The 26,767-nt window shown below is 38.4% G+C and overlaps 1 protein-coding gene and 1 long non-coding RNA gene across 7 annotated transcripts in view; one reads left to right on the plus strand and one right to left on the minus strand.

Annotated features, from left to right (window-relative positions):
- LOC100338244 (tRNA (guanine(10)-N2)-methyltransferase homolog) overlaps positions 1 to 26,767 on the minus strand; it is a 93,329-nt gene that overhangs the window by 20,603 nt on the left and 45,959 nt on the right. For all 6 annotated transcript variants that reach the window (XM_051854366.2, XM_051854365.2, XM_051854363.2 and 3 more), the window contains 10 exons: positions 25,743 to 25,816; positions 23,698 to 23,779; positions 23,515 to 23,607; positions 23,128 to 23,262; positions 22,258 to 22,414; positions 9,407 to 9,487; positions 6,040 to 6,204; positions 4,586 to 4,658; positions 4,345 to 4,476; positions 326 to 446 (listed from right to left, as the gene is read on the minus strand). In XM_051854366.2, the coding sequence (XP_051710326.1) occupies positions 326 to 446; positions 4,345 to 4,476; positions 4,586 to 4,658; positions 6,040 to 6,204; positions 9,407 to 9,487; positions 22,258 to 22,414; positions 23,128 to 23,262; positions 23,515 to 23,607; positions 23,698 to 23,779; positions 25,743 to 25,816 (1,113 nt within the window). The remainder of the gene's footprint in view (positions 1 to 325; positions 447 to 4,344; positions 4,477 to 4,585; positions 4,659 to 6,039; positions 6,205 to 9,406; positions 9,488 to 22,257; positions 22,415 to 23,127; positions 23,263 to 23,514; positions 23,608 to 23,697; positions 23,780 to 25,742; positions 25,817 to 26,767) is intronic.
- Positions 1 to 26,767, plus strand: part of LOC138849594 (uncharacterized) — a 40,648-nt gene that overhangs the window by 2,895 nt on the left and 10,986 nt on the right. The window contains exon 2 of the long non-coding RNA XR_011388536.1: positions 25,597 to 25,727. This is a non-coding gene — a long non-coding RNA (uncharacterized lncRNA). The remainder of the gene's footprint in view (positions 1 to 25,596; positions 25,728 to 26,767) is intronic.

Consider the following 26,767-nt stretch of genomic DNA (forward strand, 5'->3'; position numbering starts at 1 on the left):
TAGATTGCTGATTTGCCAACAGTTGTTTAACCAAGAGTGCTCTGTTTTATAACTGAGTTAGCAACAAGAATGTCAAGTAAAGCCTGAGAAGTTCAGGCTAACTTCTATTTCCATTCAACTTCTACATCCTACTCCACCCTCTAGCTCTAACCTCAACCTAATGTCACCAATCACCAATCTCCAACTTCTGCCTGTTTCTGAATTCATCTGTAGATTTTAAAAGTCAAAAACTAACACTCCCAAACTCCTGCCATAGGAAGATTATTTAGAAATCTCTACTTTGCATTATTCCAGAATTTCTGCTGAAAATACTAGAGCAATTTACCTCCAGTTCCTTCACCTTTTCCATTGTGATCAAGCGCCTTGACGTGTGACTGGAAAGCTTCTGTTCACAGTTGCTGATGAGTGTCAGGCACGGGTGCCAGGGCACCATCTCTTCTGTGTACCTGAAGAAGGAAGTACTGACTGTCAGCAACACTCACATGTGTAGCCCACACAGTCATCATGGGGGTATCCACGGTGCTTTGGGTCATCCTCCCTCCACACACCGTACTGTTTCATTCTACATGTGCTAACAGTCCATAAAACCCACATTATTCTGTACTTTAAAAATGCAAAGTATTCTAATATGACCACAGCAAAGGAATGCAGTTTAATTTTTAACCTGTAGAATAAGAGAGACAGAAAGCAAATTTGTCTTACTGACGAGTGCTCAACATTTAAACCACAGAAATGTAAGGTGACAACTGCACTCTAAACGATCCCCTAAGAGCAGATAAGGCACCCAGAAATACGTGCTCCAACAACCCCTTGACGTGACTATCTGGAGATTTTTTTTATAAGTTCCCAAAGTATAAAGTCCTGAAGTCCTCTATAAAATGAAATGATCCTGCAAAATGTTGATGACATCTTGAGACATCTATTAAGCTTGTAAATACAGTACTGAGGTTGTTTATAAAATTATTCAAGTAAAATACAACTGAAATAAACATCAGTCCTCTGGTGACATTAACCAGGAAGTGAAACTGAAGCTGTAACAATGAGTGGTGGAGACTGCAGCTGTACAGTACCTGCCCTGCCTGAACAGAGATGATGATTCTTACTGACTTTTCCAGGTCCCTCTGATCTTCACCAAGCTCTCGCTCATTACCTCAAGCACATGTTCAAAACCATCACCACCCACTTAGCAAGCAGCGTTCATAATGCACTTCACTTTATTATCAGTGGAAAAAATTCTCTTGAAGGTGTTCTCTGCCTTCTTCCTTAGAGCTTTCCAGCAAGTCATGACCACTGCAGACTGGACTTCATCTAATAATTTTTCATGTTCATCAGATAGTCAGAAGTGTACTTTTTTTTAAACAGCAGTTGATTTCAAGTTTGGAATCTTTCTACAAAGCACATATGATATTAAGGAATATATACTACCCCATCCTTGAGACTAAAATAAAAAGGGGAAATAGAGACCATGAAGTTTTGATATTTAGCTTCCAATAGCAGGGCCTGTGAATAACTGAAATAACGTCTGTCAACTTTAGTAACGTATCCTCTTTTAAAGGGAAAAATCTTTTTATTTCCTGGTGGGATTGCTGTAGGCATTTTTATCAAAATGTCACTTAAATATGCACAAACATAAATTAGATATAAATCTCTAATGCTTGTAACTCTTATATAACTATAAAACCAAGAACAAATTTATAAATCAAATCTAAAACTACAAAACCAATATAATTTTATTGAACATTTATGACATGAATGATGTTAAACTGTTGAAACTATGTTACCAGCATTTATTTGGTTTAACAATAGAATTTATGAGCTTTATATTATCATTTTATTCCAAGCACAAAGGAACATCATTTGGATAATAGTATCTGAGCTGCATTAGAATGTGATTCTTATTTTTAAACCTGAATCATACAACAGAATTTAGCTAAATAAAATAGTTCAACAGTAGAACTGAAAGCCTATATTAACTACACTAAAAACACAGAAGACTTAAAATTATTAGTGCTGCCAGTAGGTGCTGTGGTGTAGTAGGCTAGGCCTCAACCTGTGGTGCCAGCTTCCCAGATGCACACCGGTTCATGTCCTGACTTCTCCTCTTCCGATCCAACTCTCGGCTTATAGCCTGGGAAAGCAACAGAAGATGGCCCAAGTGTTTGGGCCCCGACATCCACTTGAGAGACTAGGAAGAAGCTCCTGGGTCCTGGCTTTGGATTGGCCCAGCTCTGGCCTTTTTGGCCATTTGAGGAAGGAACTAGCATCTGGAAGACCTCTCTCTCTAATTCTGCCTCTATATTAATAAATATATTAATTTAAAAAATTATCAGAGCTAAAAAACAATTTTAAATTGAATTCCTTTTTATTCTTGATTCAATAAAAAGCTACATTTTCAATAATACATAACCAAACTAATTCTAAACTGCTGAACTCAGAAAGCAAGCAAGGTTGCAGATAATGTCAGTCTTAAATTTATTGATATTGTTGTTTTTGAAAAAGGAAAGATTTCAGATGATATATACTGCAAAAGTAAATATTGTTCATTTTTCTAACGTAAACTCCTAACTACATTCATCAATAAGTTAACAAAAATAATAATTCATCAATAAGACAACTTTTAGTCTTAGGGAGAAGGCAGAAGTCTGGTAATAAGCATCAGAAGTCCTGGAAGTAACTATCCAGGGGACAGATGTGAGGAAGTAAATGCCATAGGAGTCTTCCCCTGTATCTGGTAGAAATCTATCTTTTGGGGACCAGCGTTATGGTATAGCGGGTAAAGTCGCCACCTGCAGTGCCTACATCCCAAATGGGCGCCGGTTCGAGTCCTGGCTGCTCCATTTCCAATCCAGCTCTCTGCGATGGGCTGGGAAAGCAGTAGAAGATGGGCCCCTGTATCCACATGGGAGACCTGGAAGAAGCTCCTGGCTCCCGGCTTCGGATGGGCCCACCTCTGGCCATAGCAGCCATTTGGGGAGTGAACCAGCAGATGGAAGACCTTTCTCTCTCTCTTTCTCTCTCTCTCTCTTTCTCTGCCTCTGACTTTCAAATAAATAGATCGTTAAAAAAAAAAAAAAGACTATCTTTTGGTAAAACATCTAAGGCAAAGAAAGAATAAAACATGTTTCCCTTTTTGACTTTTAAAACACCCCTTTCATTAAATGTACTTAGAAATTTCCAGATTTTTTTCTGAAAGAGTTACAGAGAGAAGTAGAGATGCTCAGAGCCTCCTCAATCAACATCATGAAAAGACAGACAAGTTCCCACTGAACCAAAATGCTTTTTCTGTATAATTATGTTTTATAAATATAAGAATTAAAATAATTTTTAAAAATATTTCCATAGCAGATGGAATAAATAACCAAATTTTAAGTGTGAAAACTCTCATTCAAATCTGAAGATCTCATCTTGTTCAACATTGTCTTTCACTATTGATGTATATAGCTTTATTCATACTTAATAGTTACTGAATAACAAAATTTAAACCAATTATATTGAACATAATCAGAGCTTTAAAAATATGCATGTTTTTTGTCTTGGTCTTAGTTTTTAAAAAATGATATTATATTTAAGTTTACCATAATAGCCAATATATCAGGGGCTGGACTAAATATCTAAGTATGTAAATATAGGACTTGGCAATTCTTTCCTGCAAATGGGCCATGGAATTTTTTACATTTTGTGGGTTACATATGTTTCTATCACAAGTTGTTTCAGCAACTTTTTAAAATTTTTAAAATTGAGGACAGCATTGTTATACAGCAGGTTAAGTTACCACCTGCTCCACTGGCATCCTACACAGGAGTACCCCTTCTAGTACAAACTGCTCTGCTTCCAATCCAGCTCTCTGCTGATGTGCCTGGGACAGCAGCAGAAGATGGCCCAAGTATGGGCCTCTGCCATCCATGTGGGAGACCTGGATTGAGTTCCAGGTGCTTGGCTTGTGCTTGACCCAGCCACAGATGTTGTGGCATTTGAGGAAAGAACCAGTGAATAGAAAATCTCTCTCTGTCTCTCCCTCTTTCTCTGTCACTCTGCCTTTCAATTAATAAGTGAATCTTTAAAAAAAAAAATACCAGACATAGCTCAAGCACCTCAGAAGAAACAGTCTGAGGACCATATTTGGTCCAAACACTCTCATTTGCTGAAGCCTGATATAAAATATAAAGGTCAAAGCAATTCAATCAATAAAAGCAAGGGTACTATTTCATACACATCTGTTGGTAGACAAAGGCAATTAATACACATTAAATAAAAGAGATCCTCAATACAATTAGAGATAAGGAAAAATTATGGTAGCTACGCAAATACCATAGGTAAAATGAAGTTAAAAATAAGATTACATACTCTGGTGTATACACTGGTAACCAATAGACTAGTCTTCCACCTAATACCAGGCTCTCAGCTGCAAAGTTTAACAGGTCGAAAAACATATCACTCAGATGATAACTCAAGGAAACAGGAACGTGGCTTTCTGGACTATACAAAGAAGACAAAATTGCAAAATCAGTAAAAAATTTTAAAACTGCTTAATTAAAACCATGCTTCTTTTAAAAGTACTAAACCATTATATTTAAATTTCACTTACCATTTTTCTATTCCCTTTGGTATTTCCTTTTGTGAACCTGTTCTTCTGGTAGATTCTCTGATACCATATGGAGCTAGACAGAAACAGAAGCAATGCAGACAGTCAAAAGTCACCAAATCACCAATGAGGGACAGGCAGATACAATGCAATTCCAAATGAGACACTGTGAGGACACTACATCTTCTGCGCATTATTTCATTCAAGGAGCTATATAACAAAAAAATTTGTGTTCTTCAAAAATGTGTCAGAAAAGACAGAGGAAGGCTATGCAGGTGTTACAAATTAAAGGAGGCTGAAAAGATATCATTACTAAATGAAGTACCTGACCCTATTTAGGTCCTGTACTAGAGGGAAAAAGCATACTATAATGGACATTATTGGTCAATTGACAAAACTAGAGGGCACAGTGGAGATTGAAGTGTTATATTGATTTCCTGAAATTGGTAAATGTACTTTGGCTCTCTAAGAGACTATCCCTATTCTTAGGACATACACACTGAAGGACAAGGATAGAAGGCCACAATGTATGCAACCTACTCGCAAGTTATTCAAGGGAAAAAAATGTATTTTATACATACACACACACACACAAACGTGAGAACAAAATGTTAATAAAAATTCATCCAATTGTCTTAAAGTATATTCAATGCTACCATAATACCTTGAAAATAAATTTTCCTTTTGTTAGTGTGGAAAGCAGCTAAGTTACCAAAGAACTCAGGAGGGCTCAGACAGAGGGCTTAACTTTGACATTATTTATAGATTTACTGCCAAATACTACAGAAAGGCAGATCTATTCTTAGCTAGGCTGCCTAACAAGCCCAAAGTCTCATCAGGCATGGAAAATAAGTGCTCATGAACATTCTGGAAGCTCACTGAGTTTACCAGTCCAGTGGTTCACAGCACTCCTAAGTTCTTGTACCTCTGCGAAAGAGATGCCAGGGAAAACAGGCCCTACAAAAACAAAATCTTACGCATGGAGGAATGTATGACATCTGAAATTCTTTTTCAAAATTGGGATGTGAGTGTCCAAAGTGCTGGCTTAACTCACTGTGCCACAACATCTGCTCCATTATTCAAAGACTTGATCAATGTGAATGACATTATAGTTTCAGTTGGTATACTGGTAAGCATTTACAGTTAATAAAAATAAATATAAGCCTCAAAAAATAAGCTATAAGAGAAAATGGATGGCAAGTTAATATATAAGGATGTAAAAATGGATGGCAACATCATATTTGTTTAAAAAAAATGAAAGAGTAACCCTTAACTACTTAAATTGGTACAGTGGCCTACATTAACAATTCTCTCCTTCTTGCTCTATGAAGCTGTTGCGAGTGGGAGGAATACCAACACAAGCTGGCATTTTGTCTATATATTGATAGATTTTGTACTTCAAATGTAAATAACTTTGGGAAACTTATCCTACCCAAACTTCTATAAAAACAACTTACGATCAGTGATGATTGCATCAAAATATGTGCCCTTTCTCCAGGAAGGTTTAGATGCATCTGAAACCAGGACATCGAGGTAAAATTTCTCTAAACCATACTGACGAAGATTTGCTCTAATGTTTTCATCTGGTCCTCTCCATTTCTGGTTTTTCCTACTAGCCTTTCCTGAAGGAAAAGGTGAGGGAAGATAGAAAGTATTAGATAATTCGAGAGCATTCTTATCTTCTGCTGTTTAACTTGATGTAATTTTTTAGCTCATCTAAATCCACAGTTACCCAAAAACAATATTTGTGTCCACTTAAAATATTAAATTTATGTATTTTTATTTCAACTTATTATAAAATAGATTATAAAAACAGTAAAATGTACTGAAATCTAGTTGATCTTGTTTTATCACCTTTCAAGTAAAACTGCTTTCAAACACATTCAGTACTTTCTAAGTACAAAGCATTAAACTGGTGCACAGTTGAACAGAACATGGTCTCTTCCTCTAGCAATAAACAGTCCCAAGCAGCAACAGTGAAGAATCACAAATGCAGTGGAACGAAGGGTGCCAACTTGAGGAATGCAGTCACTGTGATGATGGAGAATGAAGGGGAAATGGACATATTACTGATGAAAAGTTCAAGCAGAAGTTAAGAGAGGGTTGAAGAAGAAAGTTCAAAACCTTCTAGTTTAAGAGACATGAGTGGGGGCCAGCACTGTGGCATGGTAGGTAAAGCCGCCACCTGCAGCGCTGGCATCCCATACTGGCACCAGTTCGAGTCCCCTGTGGTCCAATTCCGATCCATCTCTCTGCTATGATCTGGGAAAGCAGTAGAAGATGGCCCAAATCCTTGGGCTCCTGCACCCGCATGAGAGACACAGAAGAAGCTCCTGGCTTCGGATTGGTGCAGCTCTGGCCTTTGCGGCCATCTGGGGAGTAAACCAGTGGAAGGAAGACCTCTCTTTTTCTCTCTTTCTGCCTCTGCATAACTCTGCCTTTCAAACAAATAAATAAATCTTAAAAAAAAGAGAGAGAGACATGAGTGGATGAGAACATCAGAGAAACTATGAGGAACAATAAACTTAGAAAAAGAGATGAGAGTCACTTAAGATACATCAATCTTCATAAACCTGATGGTAACTGTCAAGTATTCAGGAAGAGTTACTCAATGGTTAGATATTCAGTAGATAGTTGAAGACCAGAAAAAGTATACTTGGAAGAAATCAGAATATAAATTTAAGATGAATCCACATGAATCAAAGATACTTTTGTTAAGCTAGATAGTAGTTAATGGTGTGCTCTATAGTTACCCTTACATATTTATACACCTTTTTGTACTACAATCTACTTCACAATAAAAACAAACCTTAAAAATCCATCAAAGAAGGAAATGATTTTTTTTCTTTTTTTAGATTTTTATTTTATTTATTTGAAAGGCAAAGTTACACAGAGGCAGACAGAAAGTCTTCCAGCCATTGGTTCTCTCCCAAAACAGCCGCAAGTGCCGGAGTTGGGCTGATCCAATCCAAAGCCCGGAGCCAGGAGCTTCTTCTGGGTCTTCCACGTGGACATGGGCCCAAGCACTTGGGCCATCTTCCACTGCTTTCCCAGGCCATAGCAGAGAGCGGGATCAGAAATAGAGCAGCCGGGACTTGAACTGGTACCCATATGGAATGCCAGCACTGCAGGCAGCGGCTTTACCTACTGTGCCACAGCACCAGCCTCAACATGATTCTTATTAACATGTAGCATGGTAGAAAGCACAAAGATACAGGCATGAGGAAAAGCAATGGGTGATCAGATGAAAGAAATCACAGGGCCTTAGGAGACTGAGGTGGAAACTCAAGGAAGGCAAACCTTCACAGGATGAGAGTCAATAAAAGTCGTGAATTTGTAGCCTCAGCAAAACACAGTCTCAGCCTCTTCTTCTCTCCTTCCCACCCATCCCCTCCTCTCTTCTCTCCTCTTGTCAACAGAACAACGGCATGGAAGTTAGTATACAATGGGCAGAATGACACTGAGAAATAAGGAAGATGACAGCAAATAAATATTAGGTTCTCAAGAAGCATTCTGGCAAAAGAAAGAGGAAATCGGTAGTAGCAGACCTCTTTAAGACTGATAGAAAAGGCCTTGTATTTTTAAACAGGAGAGACCTGAGAATATTTTAGAGTACAATAGAGATCAGAAGTGCAAGAAACAGAGCACACACAGGAGCATTTGGATAAGCTCCCAAGAAACTCTACCTCAATCAGAATTCTATTCCAGTAGACTGAAGGTTATAACATAACTTTCTAAGTATAACTTTCATAAATAAAAATTCAAATAAAATTTATAGGACAGTTTTCTTAAAGCAAATACATTGCTTCTACTAAAAGCAATCAGGGAGAATTATTAGCACTTTGTGTACTCTAACATATTGCTCCAACATTCTTGTCAGCCTGGTTATGTAAACTCGATAAAATATAACTCATTTTCCTCCTAATAACTACTACTAATCCCTTATAGCCAGAATAGGAAATAAGGTAGGGCATCAGTGCAATACCTCAAATTCCCTCACCAAAAGAAAACAGGATATTAAATTCTCACCTATGTGGTAACACACTGAGTGAAGAACAGGAAAAGAGTGCTCTAATGGCTGACTCAAGTTACAATAAAGGAAGAACATAAACACATTCTCAAAATCACCCATGAAACTTGAAATTTTTAACACTATTCAGCCATAAGGAAAAACTTCTTTCAGTTTTCATCCAATCATACATCAGCAAAGCTTCTAGAATTTAAAATATTACCCAAAATCACCTCACAGGCAAAACAGATGGTGTGTCAGTTTAAGGCAGAATCTTTCAAGTTATTGTCACCTTCAGTGTTTCAAAGATGTGTAAGCCAGTTACAAAATTTAAAATACATATGGGATCTCAAAGACTAGATATTAATACAGTTTCCACTCCATGTGCAAACGTTGAATAAATGGTGATAACCCTAAATATAAACTATGTTTTATTAACAGCACATACTGATTATAAAATGGCTAGTCTCTTTCTTCTATTTCTCCTCTCCCAATCCTGGAGTTCACAATTTTATAGTTTGTGGTCTTTCTTTCTTTCTTTCTTTCTTTTTTTTTTTTTTTTAAGGTAGGGAGTGGAATCTTTCTTACTAAGTCTACAAATGCCTCTGAGAGATCCTTTTCTCATTCATCTCTGTGATCCCCAAAGAGATGACATTGCACACAGATCACTTCATAAAAAACAGACACCCAATGAAGTTTTGTTGTGAAGTAAAATCATATCACAATCTTGTTAAAATAATGAAATTTAAAAACGATTTCAAAGGTATATTTGGTACAACAACAAAGACAATACAATGTCTAAGACCTCTACTCACCCAAGCCATGAACTGTGTTGTAGTCTATGTCTGTCCCACATACATATGCACCAAAATGAGCAGACGCTATCAGGAGGCCACCTGAAAAGTCATACAATTACCTGTTAACTAGAAAGTCCCAGACTCTTGTTTTGTCCACTATTTAATCTTATCCAGACACTCCCAAGCCAGCAGAGTACCCTGAAATAACACAAGTCTTTGCCATATTCAGCAAGCTTCAGAACTAATAAAAAGAACCCCTAAGATGTACTCATGCAACTAGTCTCAAAGCAGGAAATTTATGTATACCCTGCCATCTCTTTCAACAGCACTACCTAGGGAACACTGTATTTTTCTGGTCAAAAGCATATTTAGACATTTAATAGATCAACACAAATGTATCTTGCTCCTTTCTTGAAAATGAGAGTGTAGGGACAGACATTTGGCACAGTAGCTAAGCTACCACTTGGGATATCTGCAACACGTATGGGAAGGCTTGGTCCTTTGCTTCTGATCCAGCTTATTGCTAATGTGCACCCTGGGAGGCAGCAGATAACGGTTCAAATACTTGGGTCTCTGCCACTCATGTGGGAAACCTGGATTGAGTTCCAGGCTCCTGGGTTAGACCTGGCCTAGCCCTGCCCATTGTGAGCATCTGGCGAGTGAACCAGTAGATGTAAATTATCTATCTCTCAAATAAAACAAAAAAAAATTTTTTGACATTAAAAACATTAAATGAACATACTAAGCTGTTTATACAAAGAACTGGCAATAAATAAATTCTGACCATTGGGCTCTATACTCATTGAAGACAGTTTCAAACAACTAAAAAGGCACAATTAATACATGAGACATTAATATTTATAAAAGTTAAAATGTCAGTTAATTTAAAAAGCTAAATTACATCCTAAATTATATTCTATTTTAACAGTTACTCATGTAACAAATCAAGAAAGTACCTCTTGCTTTAAACTATAAAGTTCTGACTAACCACTAACATACACTAAAGCAATATTATTTTTCTGTATAATTAGTGCTGTAATCAATGTAAGACCAAATTGCCCCAACACAATTTGACTAGAATAAGATATATGACAGATGGAACCAGCTCACATATGAAGAAAAATCCTAATAAAGATTTATGAAAATCATAGTAACTTTAAAATAGTATTTTTAAATTTTAAGAAAAAATTCACAGGGTTAAATGAATTTTTAATAATTGTACTTTTCATTAAATGTCACTTTTTTAAAAAATTCAAATTAAAATACTTGCCTGGGTACTTGTCTAAATAGTTACATGGTAAAATGATCTGTCAGTCAAGCTGAAATCAGAAAGCTACTCTTGGACTACAAAATATGCAGTTTGAAAGTAGGGCTTTCTCCATGATATCCTTCTGAAATGCAACGTGTAGAATTAAGATGGGTAAAAGCCAACAGAGGGTCAAGATTACAAATGAAAGGTGTTCCTCCCACAGCCACTTGAAACACAGGCTGGTACTTAAAAACCATGTTTTTCATGAAAATGACTAATTTGTATAAAGAGCTTGTGAGGAAGAGAATTGGAGGCCTAACAGTAGAGCAAAAACCAAATCCTCAGTCCTCTCATACTAACTACAAAAGCATTTATGTAAGAAGTGCAGTAAAAAGGACCTCATGATTCTCTGGAAACAGAACAGTCCACGTTTAAGAAAGGCAGTGCACGTGAGGACTTGGAATACTCAGAAAATCACTTCACCCAAATCACAAGGAATTGCTTCAATTCTGCCAGTTGAGGCAGATACTCACCTAGAAGAACTAGTTGTCAAGGAAACAGAAAAGCTTTCCTGTGCTTCCTTAAACAGAACCTTATCCATTTGCTTAGAGTGAGTTTTGAGAAGACCCAATTTACAGTACACTGCTGAAAGGAGATGAATAATCTGTTAGACTGCATCTGTTAGTTCACTCTGTGCCTTTTATACTTTTAATTGTTTAAAGTAAAATCATAATATATTAACTTCTCTGAACTGGTCACTGGGTAATCATTACTTGTCACTTAGCTGCATTTTGGATTAGATGGAAGCATTTTTTGCATTTAGCAATATTTCAGCTGGTGTTTTCTTGGAATCTATTTGGTGGATGAGGGATATTAAATAGAAGGGTGAAGTGCTGAAAAGGCAAATAATAGCACATTATGTGATCTCAAAACTCTGTGTTTCAATTTCTCATCACTTAAATGGAACCACTTTAAGGTTAGGGAGGGTACTATCTAACAGGCAAAAGAACAGAGCAATAAATAGAATTTATTCTATGGTATAAAAATTAATCATGATATTCATCTTCAGAAAGCTAAGTAGGAAAAATCTGCAAATATGAGAAAATGAGAGACTGGGCTTTGGTTTTGCTGAGAGAAAAGGAAGAAAATAGGAATATATGTTGCATGTATGTTATCCTGTTCTAAACAAAAAAAAAGAATTCTATTTCAATATTAAACTACAAATATGAGCAAACACACAAATCCTACTAAAACCATGAGACTCAAGAAAAAGGGGAATAGGAAGAGGTGTGGAAAAAATGGGAAGTGGAGACGACTACGCAGACGTGGAGGGATCCACCACCCACTCTCCTTTCTCTTTTCTCCCCATCATCTCCTCCCAGAACTAGGATAATCAGCTTTCCAACACGAGGCTCCTATGTCTATCTTTGTGCAATGACAAAATTTCGGAAGTATCAATGCTCCTTTCATCTATGGGGCACCTTCAGGTAGGTGAGGACAAGGTGAACACACTCATCTCCTCGGTGCCTTCTCATTACTGGACAAGCTGACTCATTTTAAAGCAGGATGAAAAAAGAATGAGAGCCATGGCTGCAGAATTCTGTGCTATCTATAGCAATCTGCATACAGTTGTGCCAATTTTAATTATAAACAGGAATGATGTTTGCAATTTTAAGCCTCAACTTCTTTGCCTGCTGCCATAATTTGACCACAGTTGCAAATTATGAATAACTTGGAAATTAGCCAAAGGAGAGATCAGAAAATGAGTTCACGTTCACATTCTTCATCACCATACAATATTAACTGTATTCATCATCTTTCACCAGAAAGACATCTAAGTTCTTGAAAAAGTAATAACTCAAAATTAACAATGACAATTACAGTTCACTGCACACCATGTTCTAGCAGCTCCCTAGGAATAGCTCATGCATATATTACCTCACTTAATCCTCACGATTTACCACCATGACCATTCTGAAAATGATGGAACTGAGATCCAGGCAAGCTAAGAATCTTGTCCCATGTCACAGAGTAACTGGTAAAGATTAAACCTCACTTTATGTGCTCTTTTCATTATATATACTACCCCTTTGAGGTCAGCAACAATAGAATTAAACATACATTAGCTTACCAAATAAACAAAAGAAAAACTTGTTACTAAATAAATTGTATTAGCAAAGCTATACTCTCAGGTAATAACAGCTGTACAACATTCACAAATTTTGCTTATCGTAGGCAGGATTACACCAGGATAGGTGTTTGATATATTCATGCAGACCATCTTTTGGCCATGCACATACCAGAATAATAGTATCTCCTAACTACTGAGAGCTTAGCCAATGGTATGTATCAACTTTTTAGAAAAATGGTAATATACAATTTTTTAAATGTCTAAATAAAATGAGAATTGACATATTTGTTAAAACAGAAAGTGACGGCCAGTGCCGAGGCTCACTAGGCTAATCCTCCACCTGCGGTGCCAGTGCCCCGGGTTCTAGTCCCGGTCAGGGCACCAGATTCTGTCCCAGTTGCTCCTCTTCCAGTCAGTTCTCTGCTGTGGCCTGGGAAGGCAGTGGAGGATGGCCCAAGTGCTTGGGCCCTACACCCGCATGGGAGATCAGGAGGAAGCACCTGGCTCCTGGCTTCTGATCGGCGTAGCGCGCCAGCCGTAGTGGCCATTTGTGGGGATGAACCAACGGAAGGAAGACCTTTCTCTCTGTCTCTCTCTCTCACTGTCTAACTCTGCCTGTCAAAAAAAATAAAAAATAAAAAAAAAGCAAAAAAAAAAAAAAAAGAAACCAGAAAGTGTTTCTACAGCTCCCAATGTCATAAACACCAGAAGCAAACTTTGAAAGAAAAAGGAAAAGTATCTGGGCAGAAGGAATTCTCTCCTTTCAGTTTCCCAGAGGCCTTTCTACCCTACTCTACGTCCTTGAGAAAAATCACAGAAACATGTAGTCAGTGGGTGTTACACTTGGAAAACAAAATACATTTCCATTTTATACTTTTAAAATGGAAAAGGGATTAGTTATACTTAACTTTTAATTTTTTTTCTTTTAATTCTTAGTTCAATACAATTCATATATACAGTTCTGAGAACACGAAGATAATGCCTTTCTCCTCCCTTCCCTCTCCCTTTTCCCCATCTACCCTTTATTTTTTCTTTTTTTTTTTTTTAATTTATTTTTATTTATTTGAAAGGCTTAGTCACAGAGAGAGGCAGAGACAGAGAGAGAAGTCTTCCATCCTCTGGTTCACTCCCCAAATGACTGCAATGACCAGAGCTGAGCAAGGTCGAAGCCAGGAGCTTTTTCTGGGTCCCCCACAAGGATGCAGGGGCCCTAGCACTTGGGCCATCATCCACTGCTTTCTCAGGCACATTAGTAGGGAACTAGATCAGAAGTGGAGCAGCCGGGACTGGAACCGGGACCTATATGGGATGCTGGCACTTCAAACTGGGGCTTTAACCCACAGCACCACAGCACTGGCCCATCCCCTTCACTTTTGAGATAACTTATATATATTTTTTTAAAGATTGTTTTTATTTGAAAGGCAGAGTTACAGAGAGGCAGAGGCAGAGAGACAGAAGTCTTCCATCTGTTGGTTCACTCCCCAAATGGCCACAATGGCCAGAGCTGAGCCAGGAGCCAGGAGCTTCTTCTAGGTCTCCCATGTGGGTGCAAGGGCTCAAGCAGTTGGGCCATGTTCTACTGCTTTCCCAAGCCATAACAGAGAATGGATCGGAAGTGGAGCAGCTGGGACTCAAAGCAGTGTTCATATGGATGCCAGCCCTGCAGGCGGCAGATTTACCCACTACACCACAGCACTGGTCCCATAACTTACCTTCAATTTACACTGTAGTCGGGTCAGTGCCGTGGCATAACGGGTTAAGCCTCCGCCTGTAGTGCTGGCATCCCATATGGGTACTGGTTTGAGTCCCAGCTGCTCCGCTTCTGATCCAGCCCCCTGCTAACAGCCTGGGAAAGCAGTAGAGGATGGGCTAAGTGCTAGGGTCCCTGCACCCACATGGGAGACTGGAAGAACGTCCTGGCTCCTGGCTTCCACCTAACCCAGCCCTAGTCATTGAGGCCATTTGGAAAGTGAACAAAGGATGAGGTCCCCTCTCTCTCTCTCTCTCTCTCTCTCTTTCTGTCTCTACCTCTCTCTGTAACTCTGCCTCTCAAAAGAATAAACAAATCTTTAAAAAAAAAAAACACATCACAGTCAAGTGCTTGAATTAATACTAAAAAAGGAAGCTGAAAGAAAAAAATTGTCAAATGCTTTGTAAAAACCTACAGCCATGAGGGCACAGGGTGGCCTATTTTTCCAATCCTTCAGAAGGGACTACCCATCCATGAGAGAAAATGCCCAAGAGAAAAATACAAACAGCAATTACTGGTTATGATTATTTCAAAAAAGTATCAGAACCTGACGGATATCCTAAAGCTTTGCTTATATCACAAAAACAAATTATGAAAATGTATATGTAATTGGGCAGCAAATTTGCAAAGATCCTCCTCCAATTTCTCATTAATTGTCCTATATAAAATGATCTACTGCAAGGAGCTGCAGTAGTAAACAAGGTGTCCCTCACCAAACCCAGGTGTTCAATACACCCTGACTTCTGTGAAGTTAGCATTTCATTATATATCCAGGCTCATCTACATCAAGGGAAGGAAATTTGCACAGATACTGAAAACTCTATGATCTGATATATGTATGTATATGTCTCTTTTTTACATTAACCATTTTATATATATAAATTCACATCATATATGTGAATAAACTACACATGGATCAGACAGGTAGAAGTTAAAGAATAAAACTACAAACATAGAAGAGAACATGATTGAATTCCTCCAAATTGAGCATAAGGAAAACTTTTGAATAGCAAAAAGCCAACCTAGGAGGAATTATTTGCAATATCCATCACAGTGGGAGGCAGGGGACTAATGTCCTTAACTTGCAAAGGATCCTTAAAGAAAAAAAGGAACAAAAAGGAAAACAAAATAAAACCTGGGGCTGGAGTCATAGTATAGTGGGTTAACCCACTGCCTGCGACGCCGGCATCCCATATGGGGGCCAGTTCAAGTCTCAACTGTTCCACCTCCAACCCAGCTCTCTGCCAATGGCCTGGGAAACGCAGCAAAAGATGGCCCAAGTATTTGGGCCCCTGCCACCCACATGGTATACCTGGGAGAGGCTCCTGGCTCCTGGCTTCAGCCTGGCCCAGTCCCAGTAGTTGTGGCCATCTGGTTACTGAACCAGCAATTAGAAGATATCCTTGTTTCTCTTTCTCTCTGTGTAACTCAGATAAATAAATCTTTAAAAAATAAAAAATATACATAACTAAAGGGGGAGGGACCGGAATTGTGGTATAATGTGTTAAGCCATGGCTTGCAATGCAGGCATCCTATATTGGAGTGCTGGTTTGAGTCCTGGCTGCTGTGCTTCCAATCCAGCTTCCTGCTAATGTGCCTGAGAAGGCAGTGGATGATGGGTTGCTGCCACCCATGGAGCAGAGTTGGATGGAGTTCCTAGCTCCTGGCTTCAGCCTACTCCAACCCTGGCTATTGCAGGCATTTGGGGAGTGACCCAATAGATACAAGGCCTTTCTCTTTCTTTCTCTCTCTCTCTTTCTCTCTCTCTCCTTCTCTCTTTTCAGGCATTTGGGGAGTGACCCGAAAGATACAAGGCCTGTTTCTGTCTCTCTCTCTATCTCTGCCTCTTTCTCTGTCACTCTGCCTTTCAAGTAAATAAATAAATCTTTTAAAAAGGGAGGGGGCACTACAAATCCTATAGAAAATTGGGCAAAAGAAATGAAAAACAATTCAAAAAGTTATAAAGATAAGGCTGGCGCCACGGCTCACTAGGCTAATCCTCCGCCTAGCGGCGCTGGCACACCGGGTTCTAGTCCCGGTTGGGGCGCCGGATTCTGTCCCGGTTGCCCCTCTTCCAGGCCAGCTCTCTGCTGTGGCCAGGGAGTGCAGTGGAGGATGGCCCAGGTACTTGGGCCCTGCACCCCATGGGAGACCAGGAAAAAGCACCTGGCTCCTGGCTCCTGCCACCGGATCGCGCGGTGCGCCGGCCGCAGCGCGCCGGCCATGGCGGCCATTGGAGGGTGAACCAACGGCAAAGGAAGACCTTTCTCTCTGTCTCTCTCTCACTGTCCACTCTGCCTGTCAAAAAAATAAATAAATAAATAAATAATTAAAAAAAGTTATAAAGATAGCCTTTAAAATATAAAGTTGATAAACATTATCTATAACAAAACAAAATCGAGGCACTATTTTCCCCAAATTTCTTTAAACTTCAAAAGCTTAATAATATAGTCTACTGGTACAATATTTGGACAACAGGGACTCTCCTATATTGCCGGCAGGAATACAAAATGGCATAATGGAGAATTTGGCAGTATCTAACAACACTAGATCCGTGTATATTCTTCTACCCAGCAATGCTACTTCAAAGAATTTACCCTAGAGTTTTCTTCCTAAAATTACAAAGGTTATTCATTGCAAGCATTATCTGTAACTGCAAAATAATAGAAACTAATAATGTCCAAATACTACTGGAGAGACAATAAATTATAGCACATATGCCTATGGGGTATAACTGTAAAAAAAAAAAAGAATGAAAACAATACAGTTGAACTGATTTTCCTGGAATATTATTAAGTGAAAAACAAAGTTAAGAATATATACAGTGTGCTATCTTTGTGTGTGAAAGAAACAGAAATAAGAAAATATACATGTGTGCTCATTATTAGGAAAACCTAGAGAACAGTGAAGTTGGCCACCTGTAAGAGATGGGAGAAGCAGGATGGAAGGACATGAAAAGGAATGGTGCTTCCCAAGTATACCTTCCTGTTTAATTCTGACTTCCAAAAACAAATATTTTTCATTTTTAAAAATAAAAGCAAATCAATAAGGAATGGAGGGAGTGGAAGAAACCTAAATGTGAGGGCAAATTGGATCATAAGAAGCCTCAACAGCTGAATTTGAAATGAAGGAGGCAAAGAAGCAATGCAAAATCTGAAATCTACCAAGTCAAAAGTTTTGCTGACACAATGTTCAAAAAGTTTGGATTTTAGAGGACTTGGGTTCTCAGATTTTCACATTAGGGATGCTAAACCAGTAGAGTCTATGTTAATATTCCAAATCTCAAAAGCTCTAAAATCTGAAACATTTCTGATCCCAAGCATGTCAGATAAAGAATATTCAAACTGTATTTGACTTTATTGCTGATTAGATTGGGTGGAGAACTGAAAACAAAACTGAATTCTTTTGATTAAATTTTTAGTGGCACACATCAAGCAATTTTGAAGCTGTTTTATATATATTATAGGAATGAACAAAAAAGAGCAAATGGGCTGATAATGACAGGAACCCAAATTTCTCACTGTGCAAGAAGGTGCACATAAATGTGGAATGGAGATAAAGCAAGAAAGAACTCTGTAAGAATACACCAGAACTTATAGTATTACATGCAAATTCACAATTTCTAAAATATGTATGTATATGTACACACAGACAGTATGTAGGAATTATACACGTGTATTGGTGATCCATGTAACAAAAGAGTTTGAGGAATAATCAGACAGAAGAGTAACATTTCATTAAAAATTGGCTTTTCAACCTAGATAGAAGAGGTGACTTCAAGGGACCCAAGAACCTAGCTAGAAAACAACCATGAACTGGGGCTAGCACTTTGGCGTAGCGGGTTAAACCGCCACCTGCAGTGCCGGCATCCCATGTGGGCTCTGGTTTGAGTCCCGGCTGCTCCACTTCTGATCCAGCTCTCTGCTAAAGGCCTGGGAAAGCAGTAGAAGATGGCCCAAGTACTTGAGCCCCCGCACCCTAGTGGGAGATCCGGAAGAAGTTCCAGCCTCCTGCTTTGGATTGGCACAACTCCAGCCATTGCAGCCATTTAGGGAATGAAGCAGTGGATTGAAGACCTCTTTTCTTTCTCTCTCTTTCTCTCTTTCTCTTTCTCTCTCTCTCTCTTCTCCTTCTCCTTCTCCCTCTCCTCCTTTCTCTGTTTAACTCTGACTTTCAAATAAAGTAATATATCTTTTAAAAAAAAAACACCATGACCACAGCCAGGACAATGAGCATGTGTGAATGTCTAAGATGAACCTGTCCGTAACTTTAGTGCCAAGACCTCTGCTCCGGAGGAGCTCAAGCTCTATTACCACATCATGTAACACATGTCCAGGCATGTTTCCAAAGTCTGCCCGCATGAGCTTTTGCCTATCTCCACATGTGATGATAAGTATTTCCCCCCTTGTATACTTATTTCCCCTAAGATAAACAATACCTACCTCCCTTTGCTTGGAGAACCATGGATTTGATTTGGAAATGATCCCAGGGTCTACTTATTTGCTGCAAATAACTTTCTGTGGTGACTGCTTCTGATGGAGGTTTTGATTTGTGGTCACACAGAAGCATATTCACAACTTTGACGGGTAACATACACATACGTATTTCCTAGTTTATCCACTGAAAGAGTCCAGAATCTAGATTTTGGTTTCTAATACCATCTAAAAGAAACAAGACACCCCTGAAGAATGAATCATACCAGGGCTGGGGAAGGCAGAAGATGAGTGAGAAAATATTGGAGGAAAACAGAAAAAAAAGATGAGAGCAGGTTACAAAGGTAATTCAGTGTGAAGGGGCTATCATTGGGAAGATCCAGGACAATCTGGAAAACAAACTAGTTAAGGAATGTAATGAATTATATACATGAAGTGAAGGCAGTGGGAATTCACTAGTTCATGTTAATAATAAATAGATAGAAACATGGAAAGGACAGGGTCCTCGCTTACGATAGGATAATGAATAGGGGAGTACTAAAGTTGGAAAATCATCACTCTGTGGTCAGCAAAGCAAAGACTGGTTCAAACAAGAAGCATTAACGCATACTAAACCTGACAATCTAACAGAAGTGATGGGGGTATTTGGATAAGGAGCAGTGTTTATGTGGCCATGATGTATCTCTTCACATACTGCTCAATACTACAAGCAGGGGGGCAGTAATACGGAGTGGAAAAATCAAGCACAACTGTGACTGGCTGATCAAAATTAATATTACCAATGAGGCAAAGAGTCACTATTTGGGGTTATACCCTGAGAAGCACACAAAATTACTGATGCCATAATCTAACCAAGGAATGCACCATTGACATATAACCATGAGGAAATATCAATAAACTCCAAATGAAGAACACTCTGGATTTTTAAAAGGGAGGAAAGGGACTGGTGTTCAGTGCAGCAGTTAAGATGCCTCTAAGAACGCCCTCATCCTTTACTGTAGAGCTGGTGGAATCCCAGTCCCTCCACTTCTGGTTCAGCTTCCTGCTAAGGCAACAGATGATGGCTCAAGTATTTGGGTCCCTGCCACCCACGCTGAAGACCCAAATGTAACTCCAGGCTCCTAGCTTTGGCTTGGCCCAGCACTGGATGCTACAGACATCTGAGTAGTGAACCAGCAGCAGATGGAAGATCTCTCTTTGCTTTTCAAATAAAGTGAAAATAAATAAACATGGAATTTTTAAAAAATGAGAAGAGAGATGGTATTCTTTAAAGTGAAAATTTCACTTAAGAAAAAAAAGTTTTGGCTATTCCAAACTAAAGAGATAAAAGATATTAACAAAAAAATACAGTACTCTATCCTGGATCAGAAAGGAAAACAGATGCTATTAAAGAATATTATTGGGCCAATTAAAAAAACTGAAATATGAATATTAAATTATTATATGAATACTATACTTACTAACACTGAAAACTGTACTATGGTTATGTAAAAGAATATATTCTTATTCTTTAATCTATACTGAAGTATTTGCGATAAAGAGATCTGATGGATGCAACTTTCAAATGACTCAAGAAAAAGGTCACAAAAATAAACACAAATAGAACAAATGATAAAGGATATGAGATCAAAGACTATCAACAACTGAAGCTAAATTAATAACATGTGGGATTTTTTGTTTCATTTTATTCTTGTGACTTTTCCATAAGCTTAGTATTGTTTATACTAAACAGTTTAAAATGTCAAGGGGAGGTACTTAGAACAATGAAGATAAGAAAGAAATGAACAGATATGTTGGGGCTGAGATATATGGAGATACCAGTAGAGTGTGAGAAGAGACTCACTAGTTACCTCAACAGCAATAAACAGAAAAAAATTATTCCATCAGTGAGCAACCTTTTGACCTGACACTATTTCTTCCTAATCCTACACTGTTAGACTCCTTAAGCTAGCTTATGCAGTAATAGCTGGCTGGCAGATCCTACAGCAAAGAAAGGCAGCTCTATGAGAGTAGATTAGAGCATGAGCTTAGAGCTGGACCGAGTCTGAATCCTCTCACACTTACACAGTGCAAAGCTCACCAGGGTCACTTAAGCTGTCCCTGTACCATAACTTCTCTAAGATGATTTTTTTAAATGTGTCTCTATTTTAGTTGTAAGAAATTAGGCAGCAGCGTTAGAGTGCACAGCCTAGTATGTTAGCTCTGCATTAACACTGCTCGTTGGGAAGATAGCTATGGGATAGACACTGCCACAAACTGAACCACAATGGGTTGAACCAAACAAACCTACCTCCGAGTATTCACTGGGTATGGGCAAAACAAGAAAAATGAGCTAAAGCAAGAAAAAGTCTTCCTAGAATCAGAGGAAGTAAACTTGGAGTTTTCAGATGACCACACCGTAAATTATAAGGATTTAGCTACTAAATGCATACAGAACCCAGGTCATGGCCACAGCACCCAGGTTCCAGATCACTGATAATCACTCTTCCTATTTCCACACTTACTTACAAACCTCCACAAACCAAATCAAAGATCCATTTTTTTCTCTGTCTAAATATACATTTATCAATTTAAAGAAGATGAGCTTTTTTAACCTTATCTTTCAGATATTTCTCCCCTCCAAGAATTTTTCTATTTAAATAAATTGGATAGCTTTACAACATTTATACAATGTGTAGTATTACAAGTTTTTCTGCTATAAAAAATATTAGACAGATGTTTATCCCCACTGGTTCATTTGGAATAAAACACATAAAATTATATCAGCACGTGTCTGAAATGATGGAATGGTTAAATACCGGCCATTCCACAGGATGTGGTTGTCTGTCTCCTAGCCATTATCCAGTGACAACTGAAGATTATTCTGTCCATTAAATCTTTTAGTAAAAACAGCATGGCTTTCATTAACACAAATAGGTAACCTACTTTTTTTTTTTTTTTTTGACAGGCAGAATGGACAGTGAGAGAGACAGAAAGAAAGGTCTTCCTTTGCCATTGGTTCACCCTCCAATGGCCGCCGCGGCCGGCGCACTGCGGCCAGCGCACCGCGCTGATCCGATGGCAGGAGCCAGGTGCTTCTCCTGGTCTCCCGTGGGGTGCAGGGCCCAAGGACTTGGGCTATCCTCCACTGCACTCCCTGGCCACAGCAGAGAGCTGGCCTGGAAGAGGAGCAACCGGGACAGAATCCGGCACCCCAATCGGGACTAGAACCCAGTGCGCTGGCGCCGCAAGGCGGAGGATTAGCCTAGTGAGCCACGGCGCTGGCGGTAACCTACTTTCAATAGCTCAACAGTAAAATAAAAATACCTGTTCCAACAAATGGATCAAAGACAATATCATTTTCTTTCACTTTTCCATGGTTAGCCATGATGAATGATAACCCAGCATCCATGCTTGTATTTCCAATAAAGTGTCTCTTTTTGACACTATATGACTCAATAAGCTCTCTCTGTCCATCTGCAATCTAGAGCAGAGATTTTTTTTAAATTAGTATCACCATACAGAACAAATTTAAGATAATCATTCACAGTAAAACCATAGTACTTGCTGCTGAGAACTTTTCATTTACTCTAAATTTCATAGGCTCTAAATTTGTTCCTTAAAAATAATGTGATTCAAGTAGTTATAGACATAAATTTTATTTCTTAATGCCTTCCCATTTACTTTGTCTTTTCAAACCAAGTATGAATTGAACCTGAATGCAATCGTTCCAGGGTTGGTGTTAATTAAGCTTTGCTTTTTCTCCTAATAACAATAACCTGTGACGTAAGTCTCAGCCTCCTCTTACCCATGACAGCTGCTGGGAAGTGGGAAGAACTGCTCTACAGTAATGTCATTCGTAAGATGGAAGTCCTAATATGGAGCTTCACAAACAAGATCCATCAACTATCACAGTGCTCTGCCTTTATTTAAAACAATTCAGATTTTCTGGCAAGTCTTGCTTTAATGTGCCTTCTTCCCCTGAGCCCTGTATCTAACCAGTCTCTTGCACTTCATAGGCGTCTAGGGCGGGGGGGGGGACCAGATTCACGTATTTATCACCAATTTTAATCCACATAGTAGTTCTAACTGTTCATCTGCCCTAAAGTTCTAAATATAAAGAGTCAAATACAAAGGCCAAAACACTGAGCTTTTAAAGAAAACAAACTGAGGTAGATACAAAGAATACTTGCTCACCCATCTACCAAAATAAATATTATGTGGATTCTCAGGGATACAGTTTGGGTCCAAGCCATAATCCTCCAAAATAGAAAATACATGCTGTGGCTTCTTCAAATTCACTTTTCCTTCAAATGGCAGAAATTCAAGTGCCTTTAAAAAAAAAGAGTAATTCTAATGTTTTATAGAAATCTACAAGGAAAAGCAGGGCTTATCAACATCTATTTTATAAGTCTGCTGTCAGCATTAAATAGCATAAAATACAAAAAGCACTCAGTACAGTATGTATAAAACAAGTACTTAAAAGAGTCTTACGGCTTGTCTAGTGTCTTATGTCTAGTGTCTTACGTATCACTAATGGCTGAACTACAATAATTCTATAGAGGGGCTTTAAAATTCACTTACATCTATTCGTTTGACTTTTTCTTCCTGTGTCAATGTTTTATTAAATGTGTGAATCTTTATTTTATATGTAGAATCAGAATGCAGAAATGGAATCTGTAAAATAAAAGCATATAAATCTTTTGATACTTAGTTTTTCTACAAATATGTAGATAAGCATATATAAAATCACAGTTCACTACGCACCATCTTCTCCACAGGATAATTTTTAAGAGAACTGTACAGCTCTTCGGGAGATTTTCCATGACCCCACAGTTCAAATATAGACCTAGGAAATAAATGATTGGTACTAACCTCAGTAACAAACTTAGTTCATTCAGTAATATATAACAGCTATTTGCCAGTTCTTTATGTCTGCTCCATAAAAAATAATGACTGTATACATCTTCTAAGCAATAAATGACAAATATGTATCCTGGAGACAAATTTTATCTGAAGTCTAAAACACATAGAGAAGTTGAATCTTACAAGGAAGGAGAGAAATTCGATTAGGATTTTCCCAAGTTCTCATGATTATATTTTATAAATTATTTATCTGATGGCCGGTGTCGTGGCTCACTTGGCTAATCCTCCACCTGCGGCACCAGCACCTCAGATTCTAGTCCCAGTTGGGGCGCTGGATACTAGTCCCTGTTGCTCCTCTTCCAGTCTAGCTCTCTGCTGTGGCCCGGGAGGGCAGTGGAGGGTAGCCAAAGAGCTTGGGTCCTTGCACCCGCATGGGAGACTGGGAGGAAGCACCCGGCTCCTGGCTTCAGATCGGTGCAGCGCCGGCAAGTGAACCAATGGAAGGAAGACCTTTCTCTCTGTTTCTCTCTCACTGTCTAACTCTGCCTCGCAAAAAAAAAATTAAAAAAAATTATTTGAGATAGACAGATGCTCACAATGCTGGGGCTAGAAGCAGGAATCCAGATCTCCCATGTTAGTGGCAAGAACCTAGCTACCTGAGCTATCACTGCTGCCTCCCAGGATCTACATTAGTCTACACTGGAATCAAGAGCCAAAGCTGGGAATCAAACCCAGGCACTCCAGTGTCAGATGTAGGCATCTTAACTCTGGGCTATACTCCTGCTACAGCCAACATTTTTTAATACTAGAACAAATGGTGTAATAAAATCACATATTAATGAAACAGGCAAAAAGCTGCAGAAAATTCAAATTTTCACAGTGTCTGCATTAGCCAGAAGCTGGAGTCAGGAGCCAGAGCCAAGAGTCATAGCCAAGCCCTCCAATATGAAATGTGAATGTCCTAACCAGCGTCTTAACCACTAGGCCAAACACCCATCTCCAAGTAATTATTTTAAACCTAAAAAGACATAATTTTCAGATCCAAATACCATAAATGTTCATATGCTAAGCTAAAGTATTAATTATTTAAATAGTGTTCTTTAAATGATGTTTCCATTTATTTAATAAGCGAGACTCATTACCAAGCTTCAGTTTAAGAGACTAGATTTACAGTTGTGGCTACTTCTCAAAAGGATGATGCTAACTATGAGGCTGTAGCCAATTCAATCATACAACAATTACATAGCATGCCATAAAGCATTACTAACCACGTTAGTAAAACTATATATATATAAAAATTCATGCTTGCAATGCATTATTAAATATGATATTTAAGCTTAAAAAAAGTTTTTAGCAATCTACCAAAAGGTTCAGGGAAAAAGGCAACTAAAAGATACTGCAAACTGCTCAATCTTTAAGATGCTAGCTGAAAATACAGTTTCAAAACAAAGGAAAAAAGAGGTGCCAATGGTAAAATTTAGAAATACAATTTAGAAATACAATGAATGATATTACATTAATTCAGAACAAGATATGATAACCAGAATCCCTTCATCAATCTGCTCATCCAACTACAAATGATCCATAAGAAAGGCATTTTTAGATTTTCAGTATTTTAGTTATAACTAAGCATAACATCATCTATCCTACACAAGAACATAATATTTACATTTTATACTACAGTCCTACTTATTATGGAAATTAAAAAAAAAAACTATTCTAAAACAAGTGCTTCTACATTTCTCCACTTGACTCACCTTGTTTCAGCAGATAATTCTCTTTTCTCTTATCACCCTCCAGTGGCAAACCCATGTAACTGCAAGCTAAACTGAGCTAACTCTACAACCACCCCTTCTCCTTTCTGCCAATACAAAAAAACAGTAGGACAAGGAAGTTTAGGAAGAGTCTGGCGTAGATGCATGCAGAACATGGTAAGTTTCTCTTACTTGGCACACACTGTCCGTTTCATTAAGTTTCTCGCAATATCCTCAGAAGGGATGCTAAGGATCCAAAATGGAGACTGAAAGAAATAACAATATCCAACATTCCTGAGTTGACTAGACGCCCTCTTACACCTTGATTCAAGAAGTCAACAGGGAGAAATTCCTATTTGTTACTTTCATGTAAGGATACTTGATCTGAATCTAACCAAAATTTAAAATACTCCACTAGTATAAAAGTAAATTATTTTAATAAGTAATCTGTTAGGATAATATAGTACAGTGTAAGACCACTTTTATAAGTGACCCTATAAATGAAAACTATCAGTAAATTAAATTCAAGCCTTTTCAATTTTAAGGTTAACTTTGTATTTCCCTTTTATGCAATCTGACACTATACCACAAGTATAATCTCAGAACATTTTATCATTGTGAATCATTCCTTGCAATACAGCTACTTTGGTTTTAACTTCCCAGTAATATGCTCATATTTCTTAGTTACTAAATGATCTCTCTTCTTACTTACTTCTCTAGTACCTACCTGAGAGGCAGGGAAAGGGTCCCCTGAAATAACTCTAATGGAAAGTCAGAGGGTACATTACAAACTTCACTGATTTTTATCATCTAGTCTAGGGGAGGGAAAGCATCAGTGGGGGTTTTCCCAACCCCTATCTTAACACTCCATATTATAGGCACTGGTAAACCCTTTGTCAGGACACAGCAAAACTTTAACAGGACCCCGACCTCAGTTCACAACTCTCACTCAATTATACTCCCTCCCTCCCTGCTTTCTTCCTGTCCTCAATAAATGAAAGTCACTCAGGAATAAAAATCCAACACCAGGTCACTTTTAACTTAAATTCTCTCATCTTTCCCAAGAAATCCTCCCTGCCTTACCCAATCTTTCTTCTTCCAATATTTATACTACTCTTAAAAAAAAAACTTCAAAGAATCCAAGCAGGAAGAAAGATCGACACCTTAGTATGTTCACTAGGAAAAATAAAAAAGCACCTGAATAGAACAGGTAAATT

Source organism: Oryctolagus cuniculus, chromosome 5 (assembly GCF_964237555.1).
Source record: "Oryctolagus cuniculus chromosome 5, mOryCun1.1, whole genome shotgun sequence".
Taxonomy (NCBI): domain Eukaryota; kingdom Metazoa; phylum Chordata; class Mammalia; order Lagomorpha; family Leporidae; genus Oryctolagus; species Oryctolagus cuniculus.